The sequence below is a fragment of the Garra rufa genome, chromosome 14, assembly GCF_049309525.1.
Source record: "Garra rufa chromosome 14, GarRuf1.0, whole genome shotgun sequence".
In the NCBI taxonomy this organism is placed as follows: Eukaryota; Metazoa; Chordata; class Actinopteri; order Cypriniformes; family Cyprinidae; genus Garra; species Garra rufa.
Genome location: NC_133374.1, coordinates 6,183,801 through 6,198,798, shown reverse-complemented (window position 1 = coordinate 6,198,798; position 14,998 = coordinate 6,183,801). Strand labels below are relative to the sequence as shown.

Below are 14,998 nucleotides of genomic sequence, written 5' to 3'. Positions count from 1 at the left end.
CACAAAAGGCTTCACTGACCACTGAATTCATCGGAGTTTAAGCTGCAAGACAACCTGGAAGGAAGTAGCATCACAACTCTTCCTTTATCATCCCCTCACTCTTCGTATGTTTCTTTCTATTTCATTGAGTCAGTATGAGGCTGAAGCAGGATGTGAGTCCGGTAGTGGTCGTCATATTCAGGCTGGTGGTTTGGCTCTACTCTCTCATCTCTTATTTGCCGTACCTGTTGCTGAGGTCGTCCGACTTGCAGTCGTTCTCTGAGTGCTCACGGAGAGTGAAGGCCCATACGGTGAGCGGACATCCTTCGGGACCTTACCGGGATGTCGAGGCGCTAAGGGCACTGGCCACATGCATACAGCCTGGGGTGAACACACTTGATCGGGTGTTTGAATCGTCCGTATGCCGCAGTCCTCACATCGACTGTCTAGGAACCAGAGAGCTGCTGATTGAGGAAGACGAAACTCAGGAGGATGGGAGGGTCTTCAGGAAGGTGCGTATTGTCTGTAAGTCCAGAGATCTCACGCTCTGGTCCTTCAAAACTCTCTCGAATGTGTTAAAGGAGCAGCTCTTTTGTAGTGTCTTTTCCGCTGATGACCAGTCATACTGTTAGTTAAAGATTTCTCGCAAATGTTTACCAAAGTCATAGTCCAGTTTTCTTAGTTGTTGAAAACTTGATCAGTTAAGATGCAAAAATGCCCTTCTAAAATAATTTAGAAACAGTCAGACAAAATGAAATGTGCACAGCCTAATGTATGGTTGCAACTTATGGTTGCACACATATTTAATAATTTAAAATTATAGTAAACAATCACTAGGGCACATTAAAAAAAAAAATGTTTTCTGCTCACCAAGGCTGCATTTATTTGATTATAAAATACAAAAAAACTGTAATATTTTAATATATTTTTACAATTTGAAAGAACAGTTTTCTAATTTTAATATATTTTAAAATATTATTTATTCCTGTGGTGCAAAGCTGAATTTTCAGCATCATTACTCCAGTCTTCTGTGTTACATGATTCTTCAGAAATAATTATATTATGCTGATTTGCTGCACAACTATTATTAATTACTATTGGTCCCCAGTTATTAATAATAGTTCTTATTATTGTCCATTTTTCAGCTGCTTAACAGTTTTGTGGTAACAATTTTTTTTTAGGATTATTTGATTAATAGAAACTTAAATGAAAGGCATTTATTTGAAATTTAAAAAAAAAACATATTTAAATATATAATAATTCAATATTTAAATAATATTTAAATATGCAATATTATTATTATTTATTGCAATTTCTAAAATTTATGAAAAAAAATACATATAAAATATTATAATAAACACATTCCACTATTGTACAAATTATTTGAATATTACACAAATAATAATTAACATATATTTAAATATTAGACAAATTTAAATAAATATATATTAAATTGTACAAATTACGGTAAACATGCCAATATTGTACAAATTATAATAAACATATATTTACATATTGGACAAATTATAATAAAGATATATTTAAATATTGGACAAATTGAAATACATATATATATATATATATATATATATATATATATATAAATATTTGACAAATTACAATAAACATGTATTCAAATTTAGTACAAATTACAATAAACATTCAAATATTGTACAAATTATAATAAACATCTATTCAAATATTGTACAAATTGCAATAAACATATTCAAATATTGGACAAATCGCAATAAACATACATTTAAATATTGGACAAATAAACATATATTTAAAAATGTCTAAAGTTAATTGGCTCATACCATAAATATGATTTGAATGACTTGTTTTTGCAGTTTAGTTATAATAAATGTTCTGAGTGGACTAGTAAAACAGTTTTGTTTTGGGTTTTGTGAGAATTTGTCTATGTAATACATCAAACTCTGCTTACAAAAGGGCAGAGAAAATCTTGTTTTCCATGTCATGACCCTTTAAATCAGCTGGTCTGTAACAAACTGACCTGCAGCATGTGAATGATCTTTCAGTTCTGATAGTAATCCTATTGTTCGGCTTTGGAGCAGCTCACATAGTAATAATATTCTACTGTGACGCTGCTGTTACTCAACTAAAGCTGCCAAACATGTGCTGCTACTGTTGTGCAACATGAGAAGCTTGATTATGCATCTTAAACAACTGCTGGGTGTTAGTTTCGGCTTGCTGTTGATTTTATGCTAACATTGTTTACAAGAGCGCTTTATTCTTACACTGTTCTGGTTGTACTTTGTCTGAACAGCACAAATCTGTAATTTATTTTTTTTACCATTTTACAACTTTTTTAATTTAACAGGCTGCTTTTATGTATGTACCTTTTAAGATTATTAAATGTAAATTACTGGATATTCTTTGCATGTTAAAATAGTGACAACATCCTCATAAATTTTCTGAATACTGAACAGGCATTTATATATAAAGGTCTATAAATGTTGATGTATGCTTTAGAAGCACCATGGAGGGAATTATGAAAAAAAGATAAAAAAGGAGATTAAAAAATATTTAAAATAATGGTGTTAAAAATAAAATACTATTCTCATTAATAATAATAATAATTGTTAAAGTACGTCTACGTAGTACAATAATTAATTAATTTATTTATTGCTATTTTGAAAATAGTTTGAATTTAAAGTTTTTTGGAACCTCTGATTCTTTTTCAGGAGTTTTTGATAAATACAACGTTATAAAGAACAGCGTTTATTTAAAATAGAAAACTTTCGTAACAATAAACACCTCGATCAAAGTTTGGGTTCAGTAAAAAAAATAAATTTTTCGCTCTCTTTAAAATAAGTTAATACTTTCATTCAGCAAGAATGTGTTACATTGATAAAAAGTGATAGTAAAGATCTACATTGTTAGGAAAGATTTCTTTTTTTAATAAATGCTGTTCTTTTTTACTTTTTATTTATCAAAGAATCCTGAAAAAAGTATCACAGGTTTCAAAAAAATATTAAGCAGCACAACTGTTTCCAACATTGATAATAAAAATAATAAATCAGCATATTAGAATGATTTCTGAAGGATCATGTGACACTGAAGGCTGGAGTAATGGCTGATGAAAATTCAGCTTTGCATCGCAGAAATTCAAACATTTTGAATTTCAATATTATTTCATAATATTATTTATAATATTTAATACATTTTTTTTCTGTATTTTTGTTCAAATAAATGGAACTTTGATGATCATTTTTTGAAAAAACATTGAAAATCTTACTGATCCCAAACATTTGAGCAGCAAGAAAGAAAAACTAATATTAAAAATTATTTTAGTAAACTAATAATAATATTAATACTAGCTTCAGTATTAATAATAATTTGCATTTGTTTGCAAATTATGTCTACATAGTACATTATTCTTTTTCATATCATATAAAAATAATTTTTCTTGCTTTTTTGAAAAGAATTTGTTCTATCCAGTATTCAGCAACTTTACCTGGATTTTGAGTTGTAAACTTGTAAAAGTTGTAAAAATGTAGGCTATGATCTCTGTAAACTCTCTGTGAATTGTGACTTTATGATGAACCAATAGGAGGAGCTGTTGTTCTATAAACTTGTTATGCCTGATCCAATGAAAGGAAAAAAGTTGATAGAAAGCACTCTACAGGTGAGCAGTGGGCTCTTTTTCTTTGAAGAGCAGCTGAACAGAAAAATAAACCATTTCAAACTCTGTTTCTCTCTAGGTGATTTTAGGAGAGTATCGCTGGATGTCGTATGATCAGGTGTATAAAGAAGTGAGAGCTTTCGGCAGCGGTTTGGCTGCATTAGGACAGAAACCTCTGAAAAACATTGCCATCTTCTGCGAGACGAGGGCTGAGTGGATCATAGCAGCACAGGCCTGTTTCATGCACAACTTCCCATGTGAGTCACACACATGTACACATGACATGAAGGTGAGTTAACAACAACATTTTCATTTTTGGATGGACTATCCCTTTAAAAACTTTTCGCACCTCTCAGGAACTACATTGCAAGATACAACTATTTCTCAGGGTGCAAAAAAAATGGGGAAAATCGCCCTTAAAATTGTTCAGAGAAAGTTCTTAGCAATGCATAGGTCTATTGCTAATCAAAAAATACATTTTGATATATTTACTGTAGGATATTTACAAAATATTCTTCATGGAGCATGATCTTTACTTAATATCCTAATGATTTCAGGCATAAAAGAAAAATTTATACTTTTGACCCATACAATGTATTTTTGGCTATTGCTACAAACCTGTGCTACTTAAGACTACATTTGTAGTCCAGGGTCACAAGTGACACCCTAGCATTGTGGAAGTGAGTTTAACACTGACATTTTCTACAGAAAATTTAAGTATTTCAATGGTTTATTCATAAATCATACATTCATAGACCTTAAATGTATAAAAATGTAACATGGACGAGAGGAAGATATGTGACACTGTGGTTATTGAGCAAACACACATGCTCAGGGAAAATCTCTCACCGTCACGATCATGCAAATCCACAGCCAGATTGATTCCATATTTGTGTTTATGACACACATGGGGCTAATACAGAGGTCTGTGTGTGCGTTATGTATGGAGGTCAGATTGTCCTCATTGCACTTCTGTTATATAAATGTGGCGCCAAACCCCCCTTCACCACCTCCTTCTCCTCATCCTCATCCCCTCTCTTCTCTTTCTTGCGTTTTTGTCTCCTTGTCCTAGTCTAAAGTGTTTGATAGTCACACACACACATAGACTCGGTTGAATCTCACAGAACCTGTCAAGGTTAAATTTTTACCCCAAAAGCAAAAGAATACTTGCATGAAGAAAATAGAAGTCTTTCTTAGGGCTTCTATGCACATATTACAGTAATAATGTTCAAATTTCCATTTTCCTAAATGATAAATGCATGTATTTGTATCTAATACAGGTATATAATTTTTCTCTGCATGTATTATAGAAGAATGAATATATATAGAGAGAGAGAGAGAGAGATTATTGGCACCGATATTAAGCATTTTTATGTTTATAGGTGTCAGTCATTTTCAAAACTGATTTGCAGATTCAATAATTAATTTTTTAATTAATAAAATAAATGAAAAAAAAAATTATAAGAGAGTCAGAGACCTTGTTATTCTTAATTTTGGCATTCATTTTAATTTTTACACCAGACATATGTGACAAGTGAAGTGGATCAAAAAAGCTCATCAAAGCTGTCCAAAGTTATACAAGAACAGGTATTGTTTTGGTTTCAGGACAACTTTGACGAAAGGGTTGCTCTACTTCAAATGTTGATTACTGTATATCGGATTAAATTAAATTATCGGTCTACTTGATCTGTAATAAACGTTATCGTCATACCATAAATAAATATATAATTGAATGGTATATAATTATACAGTAATACTATTGAATTATAATATTATATATTAAAACTATATATATACATATACATATACATATGTGTGTGACCCTGGACCACAAAACCAGTCATAAGGTTAAATTTTACAAAACTGAGATGTATACATCATATGAAAACTCAATAAATAAGCTTTCTTTTGATGTATGGTTTGTTAGGATAGGACAATATTTGGCCAAGATACGTCTATTTGAATATCTGGAATCTGAGGGTGCAAAAAAAATCACAATACTGAGAAAATCACCCATAAAGTTGTCCAAATTAATTTCTTAACAATGCATTTTACTAATCAAAAATTACATTTTGATATATTTATAGTAGGAATTTTACAAAAAAAATCTTCATGGAACATGATCTTTACTTAATTTCCTAATGATTTTTGGCATAAAAGAAAAATCAAAAATTTTGAACCATGCAATGTATTTTTGGCTATTGCTACAAATATACCCCAGCGACTTAAGACTGGTTTTGTGGTCCAAGGTCACACACACACACACACACACACACATATATATATATATATATATATATATATATATATATATATATATATATATATATATATATATATATATATTGCCGCTCAAAAGTTTGGGATCAGTAAGACTTTTAATGGTTTTTAAAGATATTTCTTATGCTCATCAAGGCTGCATTTATTTGATCAAAAATACAGAAAAAAAACTGTAATATTGTGAAATATTATTTCAATTTAAAATAACTGTTTTCTATGTGAATATGTTTTAAAATGCAATTTATTCCTGTGATACAAAGCTACATTTTCAGCATCATTACTCCATTACTCTTTCTGAAATCATTGTAATATGCTGATTTGTTATCAATGCTGAAAACAGTTTTTTGGAACCTGTGATACAATGATCAATAAAATGTTAAAAATGACAGAATTTATTTTAAATAGAAAGGTTTTCTAACAATATACTCTACTATTCAAAAGTTTGGGGTCAGTAAATTTTAATTCTTTCTTTAAATTAATTAATACTTTTCACCAAGGATGTGTTAAATTAATAAAAAGTGTTAGCATAGATTTACATTATTAGAAAAGACTTGTTTTGAATAAATGTTGTTCTTTTTGACTTGTTATCCATCAAAGAATCACAGGTTCCAAAAAAAAAGGTTTCCTAAATATATAGTTATAATAATAAATGAGCATATTAAAATGATTTCTGAAGGATCATGAGACAGTTAAGTAGTGTTGCTTTCGTCAACGAAAATTATGACCAAATATGGCCATCAACGAACCTTTATCACGTGACGAAAACGAGACGAGACAAATTGTTATAACGTTAGATTGATGTGCGCATGCCCAGTAGCCAGAGCTGTATCCCTTCAATCCTAAACCGTGCAGACACAGGCGACGTCACTCCCTCAAGCCCCACTTGCGGCATTACCTAGAAGACGACTACAAACAAAGTTAAGTCTGACACATATAAAGGGACCCTTGGCCAGCCAGCCGGGGTTCATCTTTGGGAGGAAAAGAAGAAACGACACACACATTTTATTTGCACTTTTTAGTAGTGATGGGAAAATTAAGCTTTTTGAATCACCGAGGCTTTTCCATCAACTGTATCGTTCATTACATGAAACTTTTCAACATCGTTGCACACTAATGACATCTTGTGGTCAAAGGTGGAAAATGTTTTTGCGTCTCAGATGACCAAGCGATTTTTGGACAGTTTCGTAAAATTAGTCAACTTGTGCTATGAAAACCATAAGAAATAATTATAAAAAAAAGTCATTTTACTTACAAAAGGTATAAATTAATCAATCTGTAAATAAACTTATAAAAAAGAAAAAAATAGAGACTACAATACAATTTTCATTGACTAAAACTAGACTAAATGTAATCAGTTTTCGTTGACTAAAACTAGACAGAAATAGTCATGGATAATTCTGACTAAAATAAGACTAAAATGCTCAGACTTTTAGCTGACTAAAACTTGACTAGACTAAAAAGAGTATGAACGTGACTAAAAATACTAAAAACTAAAATGACAGCTTCACACAAAGTCCAGACTAAAACTAAAATTAAAACCGGCCGCCAAAAACAACATTACACTTAAAACTGGAGTAACAGCTGATAAAAATTCAGCTTTGCATCACAGGAATAAATTATATTTTAAAGTTTATAAAAATAAAAAAACATTATTTTATATTGTAATAACATTTAGCATTATTACAGTTTTTTTCTGTATTTTTGATCAAATAAATGCAGCCTTGATGAGCATAAGAGACTTCTTTAAAAACATAAGTTATAAATTATAAAACATTATATAATATTTGTAATAATTTGTAGTACTTAATAATTGTATGATAATACAATTTTGTATATATTGTAATTATATCATTATTATTTTGTCATTTTGTTTTATTTACGTTTTTAGATTGTCATGAGAATCACCCCCTCATGTCTGTCACATAATTCACAGACGTCTGTGTCTCTTTGGCTGACTTCTGCACCCTGGTGTTTCTGTCAACATCAGATGCTCACGTACTTGTGTCATCAGGCTTAAGTGTGTGTGTGTGTGTGTGTGTGTGTGTGTGTGTGTGTGTGTAAGAGAGAGTGACTGTGTTTGTATGTTATGTGTTATGCATTTTGTCACATGGTTATGTTAATGTTCATGTCAGATGTGTGTGCGTGTGCTCTTACAGATGCACATTCGAGCTTATCATCATGTGTGTGCGTGTTGATGTTTCCGTGGCGATCTCCTCTCTGTTTGTGTCTCACGGCTGAAGTGTCGCGCCCTCAGGCAGTGACGCAGACTGATGATGTCACCGAATGCGGCTCGCCGACCCCCTTGTGTTCTCAGTGCAGCCGTGTGTGTGTGTGTGTGTGTGTGTGTGTGTGTGTGTGTGTGTGTGTGTGTGTGTGTGTGTGTGTTTGTTTTTGTGACATATCAGGACACAAATTTGTGTAATAACATGGGTATGACATAGGTATTACAAGGAGAGGGTGACTTATGAGGACATTGCCCATGTCCCCACTTTTCAAAAGGCTTATATCATACAGAATACGTTTTTTTGAGAATGTAAAGATATGCACAGTCTCCTGTGAGGGCTAGGTTTAGGTGTGGGGAAGGTGTAGGGTGATAGCAAATATCGTTTGTACAGTATAAAAACCATTACGTCTATGGAATGTCCCCACAATTCACAAAAACAAACTTGTGTGTGTGACGTGTGTGTGACGTGTGTGTGTGTGTGTGTGTGTGTGTGTGTGTGTGTCTGTGTATGAGCGAGAAAGTGAAGGCACATGGATTGTTTCAGTTTTTGTCATGTGCAAAAATGTGTGTGCATCGTGTATATCTTTATGAATGTTTATTTATGTGTGCATGGTTTAGCTTTGTGTGCTGTATGTGTTTTTGTGTATGTGTGTGTGTTCTGGCTTGTGCTTGTTTGCCCTCATCCTGAACTTTTCACAGCAATGCGTGCTGTTACTACTGATAACTGACACAGTTACACAACAGCATGCAAACACATGAGAGAAAAATGATTGAGTGCATCTTTGAATTTATTTAGTAATTATGTGTCTGTGTGTTTATTCATATACCCTACCAGTCAAAAGTTTTTGAACAGTAAGATGTTTAAAAAATTCTCTTCTGCTCACCAAGCCTGCATTTATTTGATCCAAAATACAGCAAAAGCATAAATATTGTGAAATATCTTTAGTATTTAAAATACTGCTTTCTGTTTGAATATTTTGTAAAATGTAATTTATTCCTGTGATGTAAAGCTGAATTTTCAGCATCATTACTCCAGTCTTCAGTGTCACATGATACTTCAGAAATCAGTCTAATATGCTGATTTGTTGTTCAAGAAACATTTATTATTATTATTAATATTTCAAACAGTTAAGTAAAAAAAAAATTCAGGATTCTTTGAATAGAAATATCCAAAGATCAGCATTTATCTGAAATAAAATAAATTATATACTGTACCATTCAAAAGCTTGGAGTCGGTACAATATTTTTTAGATAAAGAATTATAGAAATTAATACTTTTATTTAGCAAGGATGCTTTAAATTGATCAAAAGTGATGATAAATACATTTTATAATGTTAAAAAAATATTTTTCAGATAAATACTGTTCTTCTGAACTTTCTATTCATCAAAGAATCTTGAAAAAATTCTACTTTGCTGTTTTTTAACATAATAATAATAGTAATAATAATAAATGTTTTTTGAACAGCAAATCAGCATATTAGACACTGAAGACTGGTAAAAATTGCTAAAAATTGAGCTTTGAAACCACAGGAATACATTTCATTTTAAAATATATTCAAATAGAAAGCAGTTATATTAAACAGTAAAATTATTATTATTTTTTATTTTACTGTTTTTGCTGTACTTTTGATCAAATAAATGCAGACTTGGTGAGCAGAAGATACTTCTTTAAAAAACATCTTACTGTTCAAAAAATTCTGACTGGTAGTATATATAAATATACAATAAAAAATGTTGGTCTATTTTTTCAAAATAATACTTTTATTCATGCAAAAAGCAACAGTAAAAATGTCATTTAATAATAAAGACATTGACTACTTCAAATAAATGCTGTTCTTTTTAACTTTTTATTCATCAAATAATCATGAAAAAATGTTAAGCAGCACAGCACTTTTTTAATATAATATAACATAATAGTAAGAACTTATATTACTAGTTGAGCACAAATAATTGGCAAACATTAAAAAAAATTGAGCGAATCAGCATATTAAAACGATTTCTGAAGGATCATGTGACACTGAAGACTGGAATAAAGATGCTGAAAATTCAGCTTTGATCACAGGAATAAATTACATTTACAGTATATTCAAATTGAAAACAGTCATTTTAATTTGCAATAGTATTTTATAATATTGCTGTTTTACTGTATATTTTGTAAACAAATAAATATTAAATAAATTAAATAAAAAATAAATGTTGCATATCAAAATGTAAGAAGAGGGAACTGACATTATTTATGGAAGTTTGTTTTCCGTTACAGGATAAAAAAATAAAAATCATAGGATTAGCATATTTTTATCTCACACTTAAGCCTTTTTTCAGTATTATGACATGTAAACTCAAATTTGTGAGAGAACATGCAATTCTGTAAAAAAAAAAAATCAGAATTGTGAGTTAAAAAAGTGTCAATTACCTTTTTAAAATTTTGTTTCATTGTTAAAAATAGACGTGTCATACATCTTACTTAAGTGCCTTTTCTGTCATTAAATGGAAAAATACAAGGAAAAATCTGGATAACTGGGAATACCATAAAAAAGCCTGTGAATGCTAGTGACAGGAAAACCATGCTTTAACCTACTTCAGACAATTCAACAGAAATTATTCCCTGGTCACTGCACTGCTGGTGTCAGCAGCTTGGAAATGCAACATGAACACCCAAGTTGTTTTTTATACGTATTCTCTGCAAAATGTTAATTATTTAATCAAAATAAGTGGGATCACACAAAACGCATGTTTTTTTTTTTTTTTTTTAGTACTGACTTGAATAACATATTTCACATACATGTTTACATATAGTCCACAAGATAAAATAATAGTTGAATTTCTAAAAATTACCCTGTTCAAAATTTTACATACACTTGATTCTTAATACTTTGTGGTTAGCTAAATGATCTACAGCTGTTGTTTTATTTTTATTTTTTATTGATAGTTGTTCATGAGTCCCTTGTTTGTCCTGAACAGTTAAACTGCCTGCTGTTCTTCAGAAAAATCCTTCAGGTTCCACAAATTCTGTTTTCTCAGCATTTTTGTGTATTTGAACCCTTTCAAGTAATGACTGTATGATGTTAAGATCCATCTTTTTACACTGAGGACAACTGAGGGACTCGTATGCAACTATTACAGAAGGTTCAAATGCTTGCTAATGCTCTAGAAGGAAAAATGACGCAATTAAGACTTCTGAGAAACATGTAAGTATCTTCTGTAGCTTCTGAAGGGCAGTACTAAATGAAAAAAATTAGGCAAAAAAATATATATATACACATCTCCATTCTGTTTAAAAGTTTACACCCTCTTAATACATTTGTTTTTTCCTTCTGGAGCATCAGTGAGTGTTTGAACCTTCTGTAATAGTTGCATATGAGTCCCTCAGTTGTCCTCAGTGTGAAAAGATGGATGTCATGTCATACAGTCATTGTTGAAAAGGGTTCAAAAACACAAAGATGCTGAAAAAACCATAGAATTTAAGGTATTCTGAAGGTTTTTTTTGAAGAACAATCACTAAACAAAAAAACAGTATTAAGAATCAAGTGTATGTAAACTTTTGAACAGGGTGCTTTTTATAAATTCAATTATTTTTTGTGGACTATATGTAACTGTCTTTTATGTGAAATATCTTATTCAGATCAGTACTAAATAAAAAATAACATGCATTTTGTATGATCCTCTTATTTTGGTAAAATAATTAACATTTTGCAGATTCTGCAAGGTGAACATAAACTTTTGACTTCAACTGTATAGAGTGTTTGTTATTTATCCTGTGTTATATTTATATTTATAGACATTGGAGTTATGTTGAAAAGATGTCTGTCTACATTGAATTAGGTCTTTAATCTTTCTCATATCTGTGTGTTTTAAAGTGGTCACTCTTTACTCCACTCTGGGTGGTCCTGCTATTGCTCATGGACTCAATGAAGCTGAAGTTTCTCACATAATCACCAGCAAAGACCTTCTGGAAACCAAACTCAAGGTGATCAAACACTCAAAATTCTCAAAAACCAGACTATACAAAGTGTTTCATGTAGTAATCAAACTGTTTTTAATCAGATTAAACATATTACATAATATGACTAACAAAACATTGATCAAACATGTATTTGCTCAACAATTTGAAAGTGTTAAGGTTGAAATAGAGTTTTTTTTATGTTTTTGTCTCTTCTGTTCACCAGTATTATGATATGTAAACTCAAATTTGTGAGAGAACTTGCAATTCTGTGAAAAAAAAATCAGAATTGTGAGTTAAAAAAGTAGCAATTATCTTTTTTTATCTGCTTTCTATTTGATTATAAGTGACCCTGGACCACCAAACCAGTCATAAGGGTAAATTTTTGAAATTGGGATTTATACATCACTCTGAAAGCTGAATAAATAAGCTTTCCAACTTATTATTATTATTGCCATTTTTATTATTATTATTGTTGTTGTTGTTATTGTTGTTATAGGTATCATGGTTATTATTATTGCTAATAATATTTGATATCTCCAATGGCTTCATTTTTTAATTGTTATTACTATTGTATTTATTAATAATCTGTTAGATATTATTTCACCTATGTACTACCTCTCCCACCCCAAGATGCAATAACTGGCTCACATGCGCAGACATTCGCATACACACATGATCATAATGTTCACAGACACATAAATACATACGCTGTTATATGAATGCACTTGTAATATTAGATATCAGTATATATGTTGAAATTGCTTCTTTATCTAAATATTGCCATATTCTTTACTTGTTTTTTTGTTTTGTTTTTTGTTATGTATTATATGTTTGGTGTAATATTGTCACATTCACTACTTGCACAATAAAAATAAATAAATAAATAAATAAGCTTTCCATTGGTGTATGGTTTGTTAGGATGTCATTATGTCAATATTTGGCCAAGATGCAACTATTTGAAAATCTGCATTTTACTATTCAAAAATTAGATTTTGATATATTTACAGTAGGAAATGTATAAAATATCTTCATGTTACATAATCTAATATTCTAATAATTTTGGGCATAAAAGAAAAATCTATATTTTTGACCTATAGCATGTATTTTTGGTTATTGCTACAAATATACCCATGCTACTTAAGGCTGGTTTTGTTGTCCAGGGTCACATATTGTAAATTTAATTTATTCCTAGGATGCAAAACTGAATTCTCAGCATCATTGCTTCAGTCGTAAGTGTCACATGATCCTTCAGAAATCTTTCTAGCTTAAGAAATGTCTTTCAAAAACATTTAAAAAATCTGAATTATTTGGCCAGTAGTGTATATATAATTTATATGTTGCTTGCAAATGTGAAAGGATGGTGTAATGGGCATGGAAAACAATAACAACCAATAATATCACAGTCTACTTTTCATAAAAAAAATAAACATTAAAAAATAAAAATAAAAAAATAAATATTTTAAAAATGACAAAAGCACTACAAAATGACTAAAACTTCAACTAAAATTTGCTGCTTCTAAATATTATTAAATAACTAATACTATATAAATTTTAAAATATATTTTAAAATAATAGTTTCTTTTCTTATCTTGAGTTTCCATTTTAAAAAGAAACAAATTAATAAAAATGTTAATCTAATCAAATTCTAATCAGTTTTCATCATAAAAAGCGTTTTAACCAAAAGTACTACAAATTGAAATTAAGTTAAAACTAAATAAAAATAACTGAAGAAAAACTTTTCAAAAACTAAACAAAAATGAGAAATGTTACAATGGCAACTGACTAAAATAAAAAAAAATGTTGAAGTACTATGATAAGCTTAATAGATCTTGTTAATAAATATAAAAGTAAAAATAAAAAAGGAACAAAAATGACTAAAACACTACAAAATTTCTAAAACTTAAACTACAGTTGAATATTATATTTTGCTTTGAAATGCATTAGTCAAATACATGCACTAATGTTTTTCCGCTTGTATTTTGACACAGAATATTTTGCTAGAGGTGCCCAGATTACGACACATCATCGTTGTGGATGATAAACTCAAGAGCGGCTCTGAATACCCACGAGGCATCAGTGTCCACAGCATGGCGGCTGTGAAGAGACTAGGGGCCCATCCTGAGAATGGTACTAGTGTGTATGTGTGTGTGTGTTTGAGGTCGCCTCAGGTCATGTGAATGAGAAATCCTCCATCTGTGTCAAATTAAGGCCAGGGTCGAGGGCGTCCCTGACTCTTTCACTCTTCCGTTTACTTCCTCCGTTATAATTCTCTGTGAAGCAGGACTGACCCTCAACAGCTGGTAGTAGTAGTCGTTTACACACTGGATCATGTGTATGTGTGTGTGTTGGGTCACGTTTTCTCACACTGCCACAGACTTCACATGACATTACGCTGATCTTGCTCCTTCGGCTCGACATGACATTCACTCTGTTCTGTGTCAGCATGCTAATGCTAAATCACGTTGAGCCTCACAATGCACAAATGTACACACTCGAATTCCCATGTTCCACATTTGAGGTTCTGAAATCTTGGAACGGCTTAAATGGTACTCTGGTTTTCAAAGCTGAAACGTTCTGTTCTGGTACTGACATCCTGCACCCGCTTCCTGTTCTTATCTTTTTAATTCATTCACACATGCATACTGTATTTTTACTTTTATAGTCTTTATCAATATTCTTCAAACAACTATAAATTCAAGTTTACAACATATCCTCCCCCCATCTTCCAGTGATTTTTGTAGTTTTGCCAAATTGTAGCATCATTTGCTTTTATTTAATACTGTTTAAAATTTGTGTTTAATTAAAGCTATAAAAAAGTAAATAAAGTAAAAAATTTAGAAGAAATATTTTTTATAAACTGAGCAAAAATGAGAAATGTCACAATGGCAACAGACAAAAAAAATCTGAAGTACCACAGTTAATAAG

The 14,998-nt window shown here is 30.8% G+C and overlaps 1 protein-coding gene across 1 annotated transcript in view; it reads left to right on the top strand.

Moving 5' to 3' along the window:
• Positions 1-14,998, top strand: part of acsl3a (acyl-CoA synthetase long chain family member 3a) — a 35,652-nt gene continuing 20,654 nt past the window's right edge. Inside the window, exons 1-4 of the mRNA XM_073817822.1 lie at positions 1-491; positions 3,705-3,882; positions 11,988-12,097; positions 14,062-14,200. Coding sequence (XP_073673923.1) covers positions 135-491; positions 3,705-3,882; positions 11,988-12,097; positions 14,062-14,200 — 784 coding nt within the window. The 5' untranslated portion in view covers positions 1-134. The remainder of the gene's footprint in view (positions 492-3,704; positions 3,883-11,987; positions 12,098-14,061; positions 14,201-14,998) is intronic.